The following is a 14,869-nucleotide window of genomic DNA, read 5'->3' on the forward strand; positions in this document are numbered from 1 at the left end:
TTGGTGTTTCTGTGTGGAGTTTGCATGTTCTCCCCGTGTTGGCGTGGGTTTCCTCCTGGTGCTTCTGTTTGGGTAATTGGGTAAGCTAAATTGGCCATAGTGTATGTGTGTGAATGAGAGTGTATTGGTGTTTCTCAGTGATTGGTTGCAGCTGGAAGGGAAGCTGTAGCGTAAAACATATGTTGGATAAATTGGCGGTTCATTCCGCTGTAGCGACCCCTGATTAATAAAGGGACTAAGCTGAAGGAAAATTAATGAATGAATGATGTTTAACAGAGCAGGACATTTTTCACAATTTTTTTCTGCTGTGTGTGTGTGTGTGTGCGTGCGTGCATGTGTGTGTGTGCGTGCGCCCATGAGGTTGTGTTTGTGTGTGTGTGTATGAACATATGCATCTGTGTGTCTGCGCATGAGGTTGTGTTCATGTGTGTGTTGTTGGCAAGTGTTTTTGTGCATGCTTGGGTGTGTGTGTGTGTGTTTGTTTGTTTGTTTTTTTATTTATTTATTTAGTTGTTTATTTGCTTGATTGCGTTTGCGCGCATGAGGTTGTGTGTGTGCACGTGTGTGCATGTTCAATAGTGTGTTTGTGTGTGTGTGTGTGTGTGTGTGTGTGTGTGTGTGTGTGTGTGTGTGTGTGTGTGTGTGTGTGTGTGGGTATGTGTATGTGCCCATGACGTTGTGTGTGTACATGTTTGTTTGTGTTGGTGTGTCTGTGTGTGTGAGGCATGAGTGTTCATTTGTGTGTATTGGCAAGTGTTTTTGTGATTCTCTCTCTCTCTCTCTCTCTCTCTCTCTCTCTCTCTCTCTCTCTCTCTCTCTCTCTCTCCCTCTCTCTCTCTCCTCTCCTCCCTCTCTCTCTCCTCTCTCTCTCTCTCTCTCTCTCTCTCTCTCTCTCTCTCTCTCTCTCTCTCTGTCTGTCTGTGTGCGTGCGCATGGTTGTGTTCATGTGCGTTTGTGTTGGCAAGTATTTTTGTGCGTGTGTGTGTGTGTGCGTGCGTGCGTACACATGAAGTTGGGTTCATACATGTGTTGGCAAGTGTTTTTGTGCATGTTTGTTCATGTGTGCGTGTGTGTGTGTCTGTGTGCATGAGGTTGCGTTCATGTATGTGTTGGCAAATGTTTTTGTGAATTTTTTGTGTGTGTGTGCATGAGGTTGTATGTGTGTATGACTGTGTTCACGTGTGTACACGTGCGTTTGTGTGTATTGTATCTATGTATGTGTGTGTGTGTGCGTGTGTGTGTGTGTGTGTGTGTGTGTGTGTGTGTGTGTGTGTGTGTGAGAGAGAGAGAGAGAGAGAGGGAGAGAGAGAGCGAGAGAGAGCGAGAGAGAGAGAGAGAGAGAGAGCGAGAGAGAGCATAAGCATGTGTGAGTGAGTGTGTGGGTCTTTCTGTGTGTGTATTCTTTGTGTGTGTGTGCGTGTGTCTGTGTGTGTGTGTGTACTGGGCTTTAAATGTCACGCTGAACGGTGTGTGTGTTTAAGATGTGGATTATGCATAAGTGCTGCTACATTAATGTGTCAGAGACTTTAATAACACAAATCCAGCTCATACTAATGACACGCAGACTGTGTGTGTGTGTGTGTGTGTGTGTGTGTTGAGAGACATGCTATCAGACGTTGTTTTTCTTTTATCTTGCTGTATTTCCTGCTAACAGCAGTACTGAAGTGTCTCACACAGTTCCAGAAATCTGCAGTAACATCATGTTGAGCTGGAATAAACACCTCACACCTGTTTCAGCTTCATATCACACACATTCAACAGATACTGTTCACAATCTTCACTAGTTCCACTGTAGCCGTGTAAATCTTAAACCTGCACGACTCTTCATTTTCTGTCTGTTTTGGCTTCAGTTATTGTCCTGGATTTAGTTTTAACTGTCTTCTTTTTTTAATCTGCTAAAGCAATGTTGGGGCGGCACGGTGGTGCAGTGGGTAGCACAATCGCCTCACAGCAAGAAGGTTGCTGGTTCGAGTCCCAGCTGTGCCAGTTGGCATTTCTGTGTGGAGTTTGCATGTTCTCCCAGTGTTGGTGTGGGTTTCCTCCGGGTGCTCCGGTTTCCCCCACAGTCCAAACACATGCACTATAGGGGAATTGATGAACTAAACTGGCCGTAGTGTATGTGTCTGTGTGTGAATGAGCAACACAATCTCACGGCAATTCGTAACTTTTTGATTTAGTGGCTAATTCGTATGATCTTATTCATACATTTTTGTACGATTTGCTCATCCCCCAATGACGGTTGGGTTTAGGGGTGTGGTTAGGTGCCACGCCTCCTTTTTAAAATCTTACAATTTCGGACGACTGAACTCGTACGAATTCACCGCTAAACTGACAAAACGTAAAATACTTGCGTTTTCTCGTGAGATCAGGCTGGAATGAGTGTGCATGGGTGTTTCCCATTGATGGGTTGCGGCTGGAAGGGCATCCGCTGTGTAAAATATATGCTGGATAAGTTGGCGGTTCATTCTGCTGTGGCGACCCCTAATTAATAAAGGGACTAAGCTGAAAAGAAAATGAATGAATGAAGTTGGTGGTTCATTCCACTGTGGCAACCCCGGATTAATAAAGAGACTAAGCTGTAAAGAAAATGAATAAATGAATACAGCAATATTGGGCATCATGGTGGCACAGTGGGTAGCGCTGTTGCCTCACAGCAAGAAGGTTACTGGTTCAAGCCTTGGCTGGGTCAGTTGGCATTTCTGTGGAGTTTGCATGTTCTCCCGGTGTTGGTGTGGGTTTCCTCCGGGTGCTCTGGTTTCCCCCACAGTCCAAACACATGCGCTGTAGGTGAATTGATGAACTAAATTGTCCGTAGTGAATGAGTGTGTGTGTGAGAATGTGAGTGTGTATGGGTGTTTCCCAGAGATAGGTTGCAGCTGGAAGGGCATCCACTGTGTAAAACATGCGCTGGATAAGTTGGCGGTTCATTCTGCTGTGGCGACCCCGGATTAATAAAGAGACTAAGCTGTAAAGAAAATGAATGAAATAATGGTGGGCGTCACGGTGGCACAGTGGGTAGCACTGTTGCCTCACAGCAAGAAGGTTACCGGTTCAAGCCTCGGCTGGGTCAGTTGCCATTTCTGTGGAGTGTGCATGTTCTCCCGGTGTTGGTGTGGGTTTCCTCCGGGTGCTCTGGCTTCCCCCACCTTCCAAACACATGCGCTGTAGGGGAATTTATGAATTAAATTATCCGTAGTGAATGAGTGTGTGTGAGAGAATATGAGGGTGTTTCCCAGAGATGGGTTGCAGCTGGAAGGGCATCCACTGTGTAAAACATGCGCTGGATAAGTTGGCGGTTCATTCCGCTGTGGCGACCCCAGATTAACAAAGGGACTAAGCTGAAAAAACAAACAAATGAATGATTGAATAAAGCAATGTTTCTTGTTCTTATTGAGAGTGACTTGATGTACCTATAGAACTAAAACTATATATAGATGTAGTACGCGGCTCTCCAGCTGTCTTCCTTCAATAATGTTTCACCATTTAAAAAATGATAAGCGTCACTAGAAATTCCTATTGAAAATACAATTACAAATCCCCTCTTCATTGTATTATTCACAGCAATAGGAGTAAGAACTCTGTTAAAGGACGGTCTTCATTCATTCATGGCTCAACATGTGATGCTTCATATGTTCAGTTTTGAGTTGTGTGTGGACATTAATTAAGGTTTTGTTTAAACCTGTATTATTTATAGTAGTAACACACTAGCAAAGGCATTTTTAAAGAGGCATTATGAGATAAATATGCATCCAAATGCCTCTTAAAGATATTTGCTGAAAAACAAATCTGAAATGGCTGAAATTGTTGAAAAACGGTTCCCGACCCCTGATGTAGTATATTAAAACTGAGCAGCACGGAGGCTCAGCGGTCAGCACTGTCACCTCACAGCAAGAAATGCAGTTGGCATTTCTGTGTGGAGTTTGCATGTTCTCCTCATGTTAGCGTGGGTTTCCTCCGGGTGCTCCGGTTTCCCCCTCAGTCCAAACACATGTGGGAATTGATGAACTAAACTGGCCGTAGTGTATTAGTGTGTGTGTGTGTGTGTGGGAATGTGAGTGTATGGGTGTTTCCCAGTGATGGGTTGCAGCTGGAAGGGAATCCGCTGTGTAAAACATGCGCTGGATAAGTTGTCGGTTCATTCCACTGTGGACCTCTGATAAATCAGAGACTAAGCTGAAGGAAATGGATGAATGTTCATAACTGTGATTTCTGAACAGAGCTGTATCCCTCTACACTTCAGTTCTCTCTGTGTACACTAAAGCTCTTGCTCCTGTGTTTCACACTGAACCTGTGTTGTGTTTCTGTTTCAGTCTGTAATGGTTTGTGACGTTCATTATGTTTGTCTGCTGTGTGTGTGTGTGTGTGTGTGTGTGTGTGTGTGTGTGGGGGGGGGGGGGGTCAGTCTGGGATGTTTGTGCCATGTTCTGAGCTCTGCTATCAATGCAGCTTAAAGACGCTTTAATTAAAGCTGGAGCTCCGAGTATCCTGACATCTGGACAGATCAACACACACACACACACACACACACACACACACACACACACACACACACACACTGACTGCCTTCACTCTTCATACAACACTTTAAAGCAGAAAAACCTGATTGTAAACTGTGTTCCTCTTCATTTATTTATTTGTTTATTTGAAGTGATCTTTAATTTTTATTCAGTTTGTTTATTGAGGTAGAGACTGAATGTCTTTGGGTTTTGGATTGTTTTATAAACGTTATGTTTGAGGATTGAATATATCGCTTTTATTTGGGGTCTGTTTATTTGTTTATCTATTTTCAAGATTTACTTACTAGATTTTTATGTATTTATTTTATAGATTTTAGTTTATTTATTTATATTCTAGATTTTTGCTTATTTATTTATTTTCTAGATATTAGTTTTTTTATTTATTTACTAGATTTTTATTTATTTATTTGTTTGTTTGTTTGTTTATTTAATTTTTTGATTTTTGTTTGTCTGTTTATTTATTTATTTTCTAGTTTTTTATTTATTTATTTATTTGATTATTTTCTAGATTTTTTGTATATTTTCTAGATATTTGTTTATTTATTTATTTTCTAGTTTTTTGTTTATTTATTTATTTGATTATTTTCTAGATTTTTTGTTTCTTTATTTTCTAGATATTTGTTTTATTTATTTTCTAGATTTTTGTTTGTTTGATTATTTTCTAGATTCATGTTTATTTATTTATTTTCTAGATATTTGTTTATTTATTTTCTAGATGTTTGTTTATTTATTTGTTTATTTAATTTTTATATTTTTGGTTTATTTGATTATTTTCTAGATTTTTTGTTTATTTATTTTCTAGATATTTGTTTTTGATTATTTTCTAGATTCATGTTTATTTATTTATTTTCTAGATATTTGTTTATTTATTTTCTAGATGTTTGTTTATTTATTTGTTTATTTAATTTTTATATTTTTGGTTTATTTGATTATTTTCTAGATTTTTTGTTTATTTATTTTCTAGATATTTGTTTATTTGATTATTTTCTAGATTCATGTTTATTTATTTATTTTCTAGATTTTTGTTTATTTATTTTCTAGATTTTTGTTTATTATTTGTTTATTTAATTTTTATATTTTTGGTTTATTTGATTATTTTCTAGATTTTTTGTTTATTTATTTTCTAGATATTTGTTTATTTATTTTCTAGATGTTTGTTTATTTATTTGTTTATTTAATTTTTATATTTTTGGTTTATTTGATTATTTTCTAGATTTTTTGTTTATTTATTTTCTAGATATTTGTTTTTGATTATTTTCTAGATTCATGTTTATTTATTTATTTTCTAGATATTTGTTTATTTATTTTCTAGATGTTTGTTTATTTATTTGTTTATTTAATTTTTATATTTTTGGTTTATTTGATTATTTTCTAGATTTTTTGTTTATTTATTTTCTAGATATTTGTTTATTTATTTTCTAGATGTTTGTTTATTTATTTGTTTATTTAATTTTTATATTTTTGGTTTATTTGATTATTTTCTAGATTTTTTGTTTATTTATTTTCTAGATATTTGTTTATTTATTTTCTAGATGTTTGTTTATTTATTTGTTTATTTAATTTTTATATTTTGGTTTATTTGATTATTTTCTAGATTTTTTGTTTATTTATTTTCTAGATATTTGTTTTTGATTATTTTCTAGATTCATGTTTATTTATTTATTTTCTAGATATTTGTTTATTTATTTTCTAGATGTTTGTTTATTTATTTGTTTATTTAATTTTTATATTTTTGGTTTATTTGATTATTTTCTAGATTTTTTGTTTATTTATTTTCTAGATATTTGTTTATTTGATTATTTTCTAGATTCGTCTCTATTAATTTATTTTCTAGATTTTTGTTTTTATTTATTTTCTAGATTTTTGTTTATTTAATTATTTTCTAGATTTTTTGTTTCTTTATTTTCTAGATATTTGTTTTATTTATTTTCTAGATTTTTGTTTGTTTGATTATTTTCTAGATTCATGTTTATTTATTTATTTTCTAGATATTTGTTTATTTATTTTCTAGATGTTTGTTTATTTATTTGTTTATTTAATTTTTATATTTTTGGTTTATTTGATTATTTTCTAGATTTTTTGTTTATTTATTTTCTAGATATTTGTTTATTTGATTATTTTCTAGATTCGTCTCTATTAATTTATTTTCTAGATTTTTGTTTTTATTTATTTTCTAGATTTTTGTTTATTTAATTATTTTCTAGATTTTTGTTTAATTTTTCTATGTATGTATTTTGTTTTATTTTGACAGATTTTTATAATCATTTATTTTATATGTATGTTTGAATAAATTTTATTACATTTTTATTTTATTTGTATTTTTTTTTTTTTTTTTAAGCCAATACAAATAATAATTTGTAATTATAAGTTACTGATTTAAATGCATCTTAAAATGATTAAGCGTCTGGGATTTGTTCATCTCATCTCTATCCATCTTAGCATGTTGCATTTATGCATGGATTTATTTACACTTGAAAACAAAATGATTAGCCTTACAGGGAATTTATTCCAATTCTTTTCAAATAAAAAATGATTTAATTAAACTCTTTTTCAAATAAAATAATTATAAATTCCTATTAAAATGAAAATATTTAAAAGGAAATACTCAATAGATCACTTGGGAAATATTAAAAATAATAATTTAAATTTTAATTGTTATAATTGCTAATAATTGTGTATTTAATTGTAATAATTGTGTGTTTATCTTTGTATTTATTTGGTTTATTTTATTTTATTTGGCCAAACATTTTTTAAGGACAAAGTTAACAAGCAATTTCATGTAAATTCATGATGTGCTCTTAAAAGAAAGAAACTGAGTATAATTAAGTGTTAATGTACATGTGATGCTCTGGAGAAGGTTGGAGGATTTCATCTGTTTTCTTAAAGCTGATCTGAGTTCAGTTTTTCTGTTCTCTGAACGCGGGTGAGTGTGAATCGGCTCTTGTGGCGGGAAACATGACTGGAATGTATTGGCAATATTTCAAAGCTTCAATTAATCATTATTTATTCATGCACTGTACCACACTGAGCTTTGACTACCTTATATTTTACTAAACTCCAGTCCCGGTTGTCCTGTGCTCCTGTGCTGAGTTTACTTTAGTATGTTGTTGTAACATACTTAAATGTTTCACGCTGTTTTAGCTTGTTTGTACGTGTGTGTGTGTGCAGCGACTCACAGTTTGACTCCTCAATTTGCAGTCGGTAGGTGGATCTGGAATCCAGCTCCTCATGTATGTATTGAGTAAAAAAACTTGCGCCGTCCAATCAGCTTTCAGCACAAGACCCACTTTTTTGCTGATTTGTTTATTTATTCATTCATTCGTCGGTTCGTTCATTTATTCAATTATACATTCATTAATTCATCCGTTCATTCATTCACGAATTCGTTCATTCATTCATGACTTCATCCATTTATTTGTTTGTTCATTCATTAATTTGTTCGTTCATTCATTTGTCCATTCATTCGTTCATTCATTAGTTTGTTCATTCATTCATTCATTCGTTCGTTCATTAATTTGTCCATTCATTCGTTTGTTCATTCATTCATTCGTTCGTTCATCCATTCATTCGTTCATTCATTCTTTTGTTCATTGTCATTCATTTGTTCATTCATTCAGTCGTTGGTTTGTTTGTTCATTCATTTTGTTAATTCAATAATTTAATTTCTTCATTCGTGCATTCATCCGTTCATTCGATCATTCATTAATTTCTTCATTAATTAATTAATTCATTTGTTCGTTCATTCGTTTTGTTCATTCGTTCATTTATTCAATCATTAATCCATTCATATGTTCATTCATTCGTTCATTAATTAATGCATTCTTTTGTTCATTCAGTCATTCTTTTGTTTATTTCACATATTAAGGTTTTAGTCATGATACTCTCAAAATAATTCCACTGATTTTTACCAAAATTCTCAGCAGAAATATCGAGATTCTATCTGGCCCTAATAAAGGGTTTATATAAAGAGCTTATAATGAAGGGTTACAAATGTTAATATTAAGAGATATAATAAAGGGTTAACAGTTAGTAACAATGGGTTAATAAAGCGTTAACAAATTGGGCTAACAATAAAGGGTTAAGGGGGATAATAAAGAGTTTATATAAAGAGCTAACAATGAAGGGTTAAAATGGTTAATGAGTTAATAAACAGTTGTGATAAACAGCTAATAATAAAAGGTTAACAATGGGTTAATAAAAAAGGGTAAACATGCGTTAACATTGATTTAACAATAACGGTTAATAACGAGTTATAAACAGGTAACAAAGAGCTAATAATAAAGGGTTAGAAATGTTAATAACGAGGTAATAAACGGGTAACAGAGCTAATAATAAAGGGTTAGAAATGTTAATAACGAGGTAATAAACGGGTAACAGAGCTAATAATAAAGGGTTAGACATGTTAATAACGAGGTAATAAACGGGTAACAGAGCTAATAATAAAGGGTTAGACATGTTAATAACGAGGTAATAAACGGGTAACAGAGCTAATAATAAAGGGTTAGACATGTTAATAACGAGGTAATAAACGGGTAACAGAGCTAATAATAAAGGGTTAAACATGTTAATAACGAGGTAATAAACGGGTAACAGAGCTAATAATAAAGGGTTAGAAATGTTAATATTTAGAGATTATAATAAAGGGTTTAAAGTAACAATGGGATAATAAGACAGGGTAAACGTGTTTACATTAAGAGCTAACAATAAAAGGTCAAAATGTTAATATTAAGCGATATAAGAGTTAACAGTTAGTGGGTTAATAATAAGAAATGACATGCGTTAACATCGAGTAGACATGCGTTAACAATAAAGGGTTAAAATGTTCATATTTTGTGGAAAAACATGTTCCTTTAACATAATGTTTCATGGTTAATAGTGCTAAAAGAGCTCATAATAAATTGTAGTTACTAAGGATTAATAAAAAAATCAGTTTTAAGTCAAAATTGCAAGCTATAAACTCAAAAATGAGATATAAAAAAAACAGTGGGATTTAATGATGACAGAAAAATCTTAATGGCAAGAAATGTCAGAGTTGAAGGGGAAACCCCCCCCCCCCCTCCCAGCATACACTCAAACTTCAGAATAAATATGTCCCCCAAACAGATGAATTTAGTCAGGATGCTCATCAGAGAGAATCACAGTTCACCCACACTGCCCTCATCTGGCGAAAGACGGAACAACACCCAGTTTCACACATGATTCTCTTTAATTATAAAAGAACAGGTTTCATTCATGATCAACAATCACACAGACTTGGATTCATGCATTATTATCATTATAATATATCTTTCCATTAGACTGACCTCTGATCAGACGAATTACAAAAACAAAACATACAAATGACAGATAGATCTCCATATCTGTGCACAATAAACAGCTGCTGTCACGTCATTGGCTACAAACGGTGCATCGCAATCTACACACACAAACACTACGCACGTTTCATACAACTTTAATATTTGGACGGCGAGTTTTTTGCAATTTTTCATCATGAACGCCCACAGTTTCAAGACTAGTTTGCATACTTCATACGTAAATACGTACATTTAAAAAATAAATATCTTAACAAAAATAGCACAGGTCAAATATAACATCTACACGTTACAGTACTTAAATTCTCCTGAGTCCCATGTATTTGGATTTTTTTATTTCTTTTTCTTTTAAACAGGAAGAGCATTTAGTGAGCGGATATTTATGTACAAAATGGAAAAAAGACATTGAAAGAAAGTAATTTGCATAATGCATGAGTTGGTAAAATAATTCGTTAAAAAGCTCTAAGTGGACTTCGAGTCCATTTAGCACCATAAATGCATCGTAATGAACATTTCGGGGATAAAAGATCAGCAAAATGTGTCTCCAAGGCACTTCAGAATCAGAACCAAAACAAACTGAATACATTGATTTCTGAAATATATTGGCATGATTTATGAGTGTAGATTCTTTGTTGTAAAAGTACATGTGAGCGTAAACATTGCACTTCACAGAAAGGTAATAAAGAAATAGATTCCTGGTCCAACTCGGTGCTCATCCTGGGTTCATCAGGTTTGGAGAGGAAAAAACGCAGCATAACAGAAGTGCAGCATCCAGACGCTGGAGGAACGGAGAGAAAACCTGTCCGGAAACAACCAGCGGTGCAGAGGACGAGTCCGTCTCACACACACCTCCACACAAACACACTGAGAAACAGAAGAGAACGTTTAACCAGAACACTATACTGTTTAAGCCTATATATAGTAATGTGAGCATGTGCAATACACACATCGCAGGATCTGAAATGTGGTCAGGACTATAGGAGCCACAGTTAAAAAAAACAACATGATTTATTGTAAAAACCTAGCAGAATTACCAAACATTTGCATATATTTTTAAGGTCTGTGAGTTTGTAGACATTCTAAGCTAATTTTCAGCAACAGTTTATAATGTTTGTAACTTAAAGAAAGATTAATGACGTCTAATTAATGAGGGTTATTTTACATTTGATAATTCCATTTACATACCTGATTACTTCTAGACTGCCAGAAAACTATAAAGCATTGTTTATTTTATTTGTATCTTTGCTATTGTATTTATCAATGCTTGTGATTAGTTTGCTGTTATATCTTATGCAGGTGTACTAGTCTACAAAATCTTAATCAATCTAAAATGACAAGTTCTCTCTAAATAGATGGTGGTGGGCAAAGCGTGAAACAGTAAATGTGTCGACGCTTCGAAACCCGTCTCCTAGTGGTCATTTTTTAATTGTATTGCTCTGGAAGCTTCAGCGAAGAAACAGTAACGCAACTTGAGGTATTAAGCCCACGTTGTAGAGTTCGTTTCAGACTAGCATGCCGAGATATGGGTGTGAATCCAGGGTGATGCAGCTAGAGATGTTTTTAAAAGCTCTGTTCTTGTAACATGTTTTGTTTTAACATTGGTCTGACATCCGAATGAACACTGTGAATAAGTATGTCCTGTTTTGGTCACGAAACGGTTTATTTTAATAATGTTACTAAGTCATAGTTAAGAGATTCGAACTCTGGCCATTTACTGCACAGTTACTCTGCACACTAGGCCAGTGTTTCTCAACCACATCCATGGAGGACCATCAACACTGCATGTTTTGGATTTCTCCTTAGCCTGTCACTCTCATTACAAGTGTTTCATTCTCTAGCTGTTGATCTAAAGCAGGTGTGTTTGGTTAAGGAGAACAGTAAAATGTGCAGAGCTGGTGGTTCTCCAGGATCATGGTTGAGAAACACTGCACTAGGCTACATGAGATTTTTCTGACCCTGTCAGTCAAACACAGATTCACCAGGTCTCGAAACTCTTCTGAAATGGTCAATGCTTTGAATCACTTTAGTCACGTGACCTGGTGTTTCGAGACACTTTAGTCACGTGACCTGTGTGTTTCGAATCACCTTAGTCACGTGACCTGGGTGTTGTGGATCTTGACACTGTGTCGAAACGTCAACCATCCCTATAAATCGAGCCATTCAAGTCATCTGGTGAAGTTATGCTCAGCAAAAATAAAACATCTCAGTCACCTTTTATCCCAATAACAAGCAGCCCTACACTAAACACACACACACACACACACACTAGTCTTGAACAATTTATTCATTTTGAATGAATGTCTACGTCTTGTGTGTTGTTGGGGACGTTTTCATTCTCTCTGTAGTGATTTTGAGATATTTTGGGAAAATGAAATGATAATAAAATCATCAATACACTCTGGGCTACCTTGACTACCCTTTCGTTATGTTGGGGGCTGTTTTTGCCCCATTTCATTATAATCACATTTTTTGATTGCAGTCATGACTTTTAATAACTGATTGTTGCTGATTTTGCCTGTTCTGATTGTTCCCTTGTTTTCTTATTCTGTTCAATCTTTAACACAATACTGCTTTAAATATCTAAAAAAAAAAATGTAAACAAAGCACAGACAATAGAGATTACATCTAACTTTAAATTAGAGTCAAACAGGGACTTTAGTTGTAGTAAAAAATAAAGAAATGTGAGTAAAAAGAAATAAACAAAAATATTAGAAGCATCAAAACACAAAATGTTTAAAATGAATGACTCCCTATTTAACACCTTATACTGTACACATTCATTTCATGCTCAACTTATTGTTCATTAAGCATGTGCAATTGTCAGACAAATATAATCTTTTTTTGTCAAAAACAAATCAAGTTATGCAAAAATATCTAAATTACAACAAAAGCATTTGATAAATACAATTGCACAACTGTTGGATTTATGTAAAGTATTTAAGGCAAGCATGTTTACTTTACTAATCACTGCTCCAGCAGAAACGTAATTACACACAGCATAACAATCTGAATGAATGAATCTTAAATATTTCATTCTGAGTGATTTATGAGCCATTTTTCTCATGGAAACTAAATAAAAAAACACAAGGTACACACAGATATGGAGCAATGGAAAAAAGATATGGCCGTCTGCTTACCTACAGTCGTTGCCTCCTACACTGATCACATACTTGTCGTCATAAGAGAAGCGGATGTTGGTCACGTGAGCAGAATGACCGAAGTAACGTTTGTGTTTGGCCTGTGAACAAATGCAGTGTTACTATATTATACAGTTAATAATAAAGAACAAACATGGTAAAAAAACAAGCATTAACAATAAAGGGTTAACATGGGTAATAACAAGTGCTAATAATAAAGGGTTAACGTGGGTAATAACAAGAGCTAATATTAAAGGGTTAACATGGTTAATAACAAGTGCTAATAATAAAGGGTTAACATGGTTAATAACAAGTTATAATAATAAAGGGTTAACATGGTTGATAAGTACTAATAGTAAATGATTAACATGGGTAATAATGAGGGCTAATAATAAAGGCTTAACGTGGTTAATAATAAGGGTTAATATTAAAGGGTTAACGTGGTAAATAACAAGTGCTAATAATAAAGGGTTAACGTGGTAAATAACAAGTGCTAATAATAAAGGGTTAACATGGTTAATAACGAGTGCTAATAATAAAGGGTTAACATGGTTAATAACAAAAGCCAAGAATAAAGGGTTAACATGGTTAATAACAAGAGCTAAAATTAAAAGGTTAGCATGGTTAATAAGTAGTAATAGTAAATGGTTAACATGGTTAATAACAAGTGCTAATATAGGGTTAACATGGGTAATAATGAGGGCTAATAATAAAGGGTTAACGTGGTTAATAATAAGGGTTAATACTAAAGGATTAACATGGTTAATAACAAGAGCTAATAATAAAGGGTTAACATGGTTAATAACAAGAGCTAATAATAAAGGGTTAACGTGGTTGATAACAAGAGCTAATAAAAAAGGGTTAACGTGGTTAATAATAAGGGTTAATACTAAAGGATTAACATGGTTAATAACAAGAGCTAATAATAAAGGGTTAACATGGTTAATAACAAGAGCTAATAATAAAGGGTTAACGTGGTTGATAACAAGAGCTAATAAAAAAGGGTTAACATGGTTAATAACAAGAGCCAAGAATAAAGGGTTAACATGGTTAAAAACAAGTGCTAATATTAAAGGGTTAGCATGGTTAAAAACAAGAGCCAAGAATAAAGGGTTAACATGGTTGTTAACAAGAGCTAATAATAAAGGGTTAACGTGGTTAATAACAAGTGCTATTAATAAAGGGTTAACGTGGTTGATAACAAGAGCTAATAAAAAAGGGTTAACGTGGTTAATAACAAGTGCTAATATAAGGTTAACATGGGTAATAATGATGGCTAATAATAAAGGGTTAACAAGGTTAATAACAAGAGCTAATAATAAAGGGTTAACGTGGTTAATAACAAGTGCTAATAATAAAAGGTTAGCATGGTTGATAAGTACTAACAGTAAATGGTTAACACGGTTAATAACAAGAGCTAATATAGGGTTAACATGGCTAATAATGAGGGCTAATAATAAAGGGTTAACGTGGTTAATAATAAGGGTTAATACTAAAGAGTTAACATGGTTAATAACAAGTACTAATAATAAAGGGTTAACATGGTTAATAACAAGAGCTAATAATAAAGGGTTAGCATGGTTGATAAGTATTAATAGTAAAGGGTTAACATGGTTAATAACAAGTGCTAATATAGGGTTAACATGGCTAATAATGATGGCTAATATTAAAGGGTTAACGTGGTTGATAACAAGAGCTAATAATAAACAGGGGTTAACGTGGTTAATAACAAGTGCTAATAATAAAAGGTTAGCATGGTTGATAAGTAGTAATAGTAAATGGTTAACATGGTTAATAACAAGAGCTAATATAGAGTTAACATGGGTAATAATGAGGGCTAATAATAAAGGGTTAACATGGTTAATAATAAGGGTTAATACTAAAGGGTTAACATGGTTAATGA

The 14,869-nt window shown here is 33.7% G+C and overlaps 1 protein-coding gene across 1 annotated transcript in view; it reads right to left on the bottom strand.

The window, feature by feature from the left end:
• Positions 1-9,717: 9,717 nt before the first annotated feature.
• The window catches only part of eml6 (EMAP like 6), a 137,557-nt gene continuing 132,405 nt past the window's right edge, over positions 9,718-14,869 (bottom strand). Inside the window, exons 42-43 of the mRNA XM_056467686.1 lie at positions 12,967-13,067; positions 9,718-10,693 (exon numbers count right to left, since the gene is read on the bottom strand). Coding sequence (XP_056323661.1) covers positions 10,669-10,693; positions 12,967-13,067 — 126 coding nt within the window. The 3' untranslated portion in view covers positions 9,718-10,668. The remainder of the gene's footprint in view (positions 10,694-12,966; positions 13,068-14,869) is intronic.

Source organism: Danio aesculapii, chromosome 11, assembly GCF_903798145.1.
Source record: "Danio aesculapii chromosome 11, fDanAes4.1, whole genome shotgun sequence".
Taxonomy (NCBI): domain Eukaryota; kingdom Metazoa; phylum Chordata; class Actinopteri; order Cypriniformes; family Danionidae; genus Danio; species Danio aesculapii.